We start from the raw sequence: 6000 nt of genomic DNA, 5'->3' as shown, positions 1-6000 counted from the left end.
GAAGACTCGAGGCTGTAATCGCTGCCAAAGGTGCTTCAACAAAGTACTGAGTAAATGGTCTAAATAGTAAAATAAATGTCATATTTCTATTTGATTACATTTTTTTTTTTTTTTGCCAAAAAAAAATGATAACTGGTTTTGCTTTGTCATTATGGGGTATTGTGTGTAGATTGCTGAATGTAAAAACAATATTTGATCCATTTCAGAATAATGTGGAAAAGGTCAAGGGGTTTGAATACTTTCCGAAACACACTGTATATGATATGTACTGTAGATCAGGGAGGAACCATAGCTCCCATGGCCACTGTTTTCCTTAGCAGATAAGTGCCAATATTGTGTAAATGTGAACTCGTAGAATTCCAAAATATGCAGTATGATTCGTAAACTTAAAATACAACGCTCAATAAGTCACAATCCACCGACTGGCACTTAGAAACGCTTATACAGCTAACTGTAGTTCTTTTCCTCCTAGAGATCATAGATTGAGGTTGAGAACAGTCATATACAGCAGGGACCTCGATTTCTGGCTTTCTCATATTTATTCCAACACAATAACACAAGACTTGGAAATGTGGCAATGAGACCAAGACAACGGTGAACAGAGCTGGCCACTGGCCTGGTCACGTCGCCTCAGAACTCAACATCTCCACCTCTCCATCTGCTAAATGTCCTACTGTATACTGAATGAAAATAAACATCTGTATCAAAACACAAAGTCTGAGATCTATTGAAAACAAATTTCATTGTCAACAAGTATATTTTTCCCTACATAGGAAATCCCCTTATATATATTTCCATAACATTACCCATGGGGGTGAAAACATGAAAATGTTTAATAGATAATCTCTTTCATATTGCATACATTTTAATAACCACGACATAAAAATGGTGATGAATTCAGGTGAAGAACAAGTTAAAACACACACACAGTGTTGCTAAAGAATACCCACAATAAAATAATCAGGTATTAGGAAATACACTTTCTTATTTACGTTTGAGAAATACAGTATTTAGACAAAGTCTAATTCAATGTTTGCAGACGTGCTCGATTTCACGTCAGAGACATGCTGTACGTCACAGTTTCTCTCATATCTCTGTTTCAACAGTCCACATTTGTTGACAAACTACATTTATTGATCCATGTATAACATCCATGGACGTACAGTTGATTTCTAATAAACTACAAAAGGTATAAAGGTAAAGAAAGTAAGGCACATACTTTTAGAAATAAGTAACTGAATATAATAAAACCCAGTTACGTCCCCAATGTCCATTCTAGCACACCACTTAGAATGCATGCCCAACACATTGCTTCACTCTAAGTTATACTGTATGTTAATAAGTTATATGTTAGTTCGGATTTTGGAACTGAGCCCCAGGTACTCAATGAAGCCAAAGACATGACTGAAACAACAGACACCGTGATATCTGAACTCCATTATTACTGAAACAACAGACACCGTGATATCTGAACACCATTATTACTGAAAGAACAGACACCGTGATATCTGAACACCATTATTACTGAAACAACAGACACCGTGATATCTGAACTTCATTATTACTGAAACAACAGACACCGTGATATCTGAGAACCCTTCATTATTACTGAAACAACAGACACCGTGATATCTGAACTCCATTATTACTGAAACAACAGACACCGTGATATCTGAACTTCATTATTACTGAAACAACAGACACCGTGATATCTGAGAACCCTCCATTATTACTGAAACAACAGACACCGTGATATCTGAACCCCTTCATTATTACTGAAACAACAGACACCGTGATATCTGAACTCCATTATTACTGAAACAACAGACACCGTGATATCTGAACCCCTTCATTATTACTGAAACAACAGACACCGTGATATCTGAACCCCTCCATTATTACTGAAACAACAGACACCATGATATCTGAACCCCTTCATTATTACTGAAACAACAGACACCGTGATATCTGAACTCCATTATTACTGAAACAACAGACACCGTGATATCTGAACCCCTCCATTATTACTGAAACAACAGACACCGTGATATCTGAACCCCTTCATTATTACTGAAACAACAGACACCATGATATCTGAACTCCATTATTACTGAAACAACAGACACCGTGATATCTGAACCCCTTCATTATTACTGAAACAACAGACACCATGATATCTGAACTTCATTATTACTGAAACAACAGACACCATGATATCTGAACTCCATTATTACTGAAACAACAGACACCGTGATATCTGAACCCTTCATTATTACTGAAACAACAGACACCGTGATATCTGAGAACCCTTCATTATTACTGGATCTTATTAAGTGTCTGTCTGTTGCGCCCTTGTAGCACAACCTCAGCTAATGTATCAACAACGTGCTATTCTTCACCGGTAAACCGCAAAGCCAAAGGCACTCTCTGATGCAGCATACACATAAACACCAAGTGCACAGACGAGAACGACAAAGCTGTTTCTTGACAGGCCAGCTGTGTGTTGTTAATTAGCAAAAAGGCCCACTCGCTAAAGAAAACACACAACTCGCCTGTTAATATGTAGCCTGGTCCCAGATGTGTTTGTGCTATCATGTCCACTCCTGGTCGTGCCAAACGTGTTAAGCCTTGATGGCACACAGACTGGTAACCAGCAGTGTTCATTTTTTTTATTTTAATTTTTTGTGTTTTGACTAAAATAGCTTTTAGTCTTAGTCCAATTTTTGCCATTTCATCCTTTTAGAAACTATCAGTCGACTAAAACTGGATCATTTTTGTGTAGTTTTAGTCATATTTTAATCAATGCATTTCCCACTAAATAACTAATATTTAGGCTCCTTCTAACTTTGATCATGTGCATATTCAGCCTTGTCCAACTAGGCTTACTAGTATAGTGTGTATACCGTCCAATAACGTAGCTGGCAAAATTGCTATTGTGGAAGTAACAATAGCCTCCACCAATCCAATGCTTTTAGATTTGTGGGACGTAGTGAACAAGTGTACACTTCAGGAGGAAGGAGATATTATTGGGACACACCCAGGGACTCAAGAGATGTCAGAGAGACAAGGTGGAAGGAATAACACTACACTCATAGAAAAAAGGGTTCCATAAGGGTTATTTTTGGTTCCAGGTAAAAAAAATATTTGGTTCCAAGTAGAACCCTTTTTGGTTCCAAGTAGAACCCTTTTGGGTGCCTTGTAGAACACTCTGTGCAAAGGGTTCTACATGGAACCCCAAAAGAGTTCTACTTGGAACCAAAAAGGGTTCTTCAAAGGGTTCTCTAATAGGGACATCCGAAGAACCCTTTTAGGTTCTAGACACCTTTTCTAAGCATGTAGGGTTGCATCCCTAATGGCATCCCTATTACTTATACACACTACTAACCAAAATGAATGCACTAAAGGCCTAAAAAAATAGAGTGCCACTTCGGACACTACCATTTGCAACTGAAAACTATTATGAGTGTTTGTTATTGGACTTGAAGTCCCTCCATGTTTCAGAACGTTTTCTTCCGTTTGGGGCCTAATGATTTATCAAGTAGTTGTGCTGATCTAGGATCAGGTACTCAATGTCTATAATTATCTATTTCATTACGCAAAATTGATGGTAGATCAGCACTCCTAATGGGGGAGCTTGATCCATACGGTCCCTGTTCAGACCATGCCTTCTACAGTCTCTAGTTTGGGAGGGATGGGTATGATCTCAGCCACTGGTAGTCTGTCCTGTTCCTGGCAGGCCACCTGGTACTCCTGTAAGACATTCACCACGGCACCGTGGCCAAACTGCAGGGCATCATCCAGGGGAATGCTGCTCCACCTGGAGGGAGGTGGTAGAGATGAGACAGAACAATGTCAGATGTTACTCAATGCACTAACCTTTGAGTAAAGATAACAGCCACAGAGGACAGAATGAGATGGAGAAATAAGGCATGAGGCTGGGGATATATAGTGAGTCTAGATAGCACAGAGATGTTAGCTAGCTAAGAGATGTTGTTACTGTACAGTCGAGGCCAAAGGTTTTGAGAGTGACACAAATATTAATTTTCAAAGTCTGCTGCCTCAGTTTGTATGATGGCAATTTGCATATACTGCAGAATGTTATGAAGAGTGATCAGATGAATTGCAATTAATTGCAAAGTCCCTCTTTGCCATGCAAATGAACTGAATCCCCCCAAAAAACATTTCCACTGCATTTCAGCCCTGCCACAAAAGGACCAGCTGACATGATGTCAGTGATTCTCTCGTTAACACAGGTGTGAGTGTTGACGAGGACAAGGCTGGAGATCACGCTGTCATGCTGATTGAATTCGAATAACAGACTGGAAGCTTCAAAAGGAGGGTGGTGCTTGGAATCATTGTTCTTCCTCTGTCAACCATGGTTACCTGCAAGGAAACACGTGCCGTCATCATTGCTTTGCACAAAAAGGGCTTCACAGGCAAGGATATTGCTGCCAGTAAGATTGCACCTAAATCAACCATTTATTGGATTATCAAGAACTTCAAGGAGAGCGGTTCAATTGTTGTGAAGAAGGCTTCAGGGCGCCCAAGAAAGTCCAGAAAGCGCCAGGACCGTCTCCTAAAGTTGATTCAGCTACGGGATCGGGGCACCACCATTACAGAGCTTGCTCAGGAATGGCAGCAGGCAGGTGGGAGTGCATCTGCACGCAGTGAGGCAAAGACTTTTGGAGGATGGCCTGGTGTCAAGAAGGGCAGCAAAGAAGCCACTTCTCTCCAGGAAAAACATCAGGGACAGACTGATATTCTGCAAAAGGTACAGGGATTGGACTGTTGAGGTCTGGGGTGAAGTCATTTTCTCTGATGAATCCCCTTTCCGATTGTTTGGGGCATCCGGAAAAAAGATTGTCCGGAGAAGACAAGGTGAGCGCTACCATCAGTCCTGTGTCATGCCAACAGTAAAGCATCAGAGACCATTCATGCGTGGGGTTGCTTCTCAGCCAAGGGAGTGGGCTCACTCATAATTTTGCCTAAGAACACAGCCATGAATAAAGAATGATACCAACACATCCTCCGAGAGCAACTTCTCCCAACCATTCGGGAATAGTTTGGTGATGAACAATGCCTTTTTCAGCATGATGGAGCACCTTGCCATGAGGCAAAAGTGATAACTAAGTGGCTCGGGGAACAAAACATAGATATTTTGGGTCCATGGCCAGGAAACTCCCCAGACCTTAATCCCATTGAGAACTTGTGGTCAATCCTCAAGAGGTGGGTGGACAAACAAAAACCCACAAATTCTGACAAACTCCAAGCATTGATTATGCAAGAATGGGCTGCCATCATTCAGGATGTTGCCCAGAAGTTAATTAACAGCATGCCAGGGCGGATTACAGAGGTCTTGAAAAAGAAGGGTCAACACTGCAAATATTGACTCTTTGCATCAACTTCATGTAATTGTCAATAAAAGCCTTTGACACTTAGGAAATGTTTGTAATTATACTTCAGTATTCCATAGTAACATCTGACAAAAATATCTAGCTCCACAATGAAATAGGGTGCAGGCCAGGCAGCAGGCTGTTAGCCAGCCTGCCAGCTTAGTGGAGTCTGCCACTAGCACAGTCAGCGTAGTCAGCTCAGCTTTCCCCATTGAGACCGTGTCTGTGCCTCGATCTAGGTTGGGCAAAATTAAAAATGGCGGTGTTCGCTCTAGCAATCTCACTAGTATAAAGACCTCCTCCATTCCTGCCATTATTGAAAGAGATTGTGATACCTCACATCTCAAAATTGGGTTACTTAATGTTAGATCCCTCACTTCCAAGGCAGTTATAGTCAATGAACTAATCACTGATAATAATCTTGATGTGATTGGCCTGACTGAAACATGGCTTAAGCCTGATGAATTTACTGTGTTAAATGAGGCCTCACCCCCTGGTTACACTAGTGACCATACCCCCCGTGCATCCGGCAAAGGCGGAGGTGTTGCTAACATTTACGATAGCAAATTTCAATTTACAAAAAAAAAAAACAATGACGTTTTCGTCT

General features: G+C 40.9%; 1 protein-coding gene across 1 annotated transcript in view; it reads right to left on the bottom strand.

Moving 5' to 3' along the window:
- Positions 1 to 520: 520 nt before the first annotated feature.
- The window catches only part of LOC106566158 (glutaminase liver isoform, mitochondrial), a 47789-nt gene continuing 42309 nt past the window's right edge, over positions 521 to 6000 (bottom strand). Inside the window, exon 18 of the mRNA XM_045691954.2 lies at positions 521 to 3817. Within this exon, the coding sequence (XP_045547910.1) occupies positions 3655 to 3817 (163 nt within the window). The 3' untranslated portion in view covers positions 521 to 3654. The remainder of the gene's footprint in view (positions 3818 to 6000) is intronic.

Source organism: Salmo salar, chromosome 12, assembly GCF_965601325.2.
Source record: "Salmo salar chromosome 12, fSalSal1, whole genome shotgun sequence".
Classification (NCBI taxonomy): Eukaryota; Metazoa; Chordata; class Actinopteri; order Salmoniformes; family Salmonidae; genus Salmo; species Salmo salar.
This window is presented reverse-complemented; position numbering and strand designations above follow the sequence as displayed.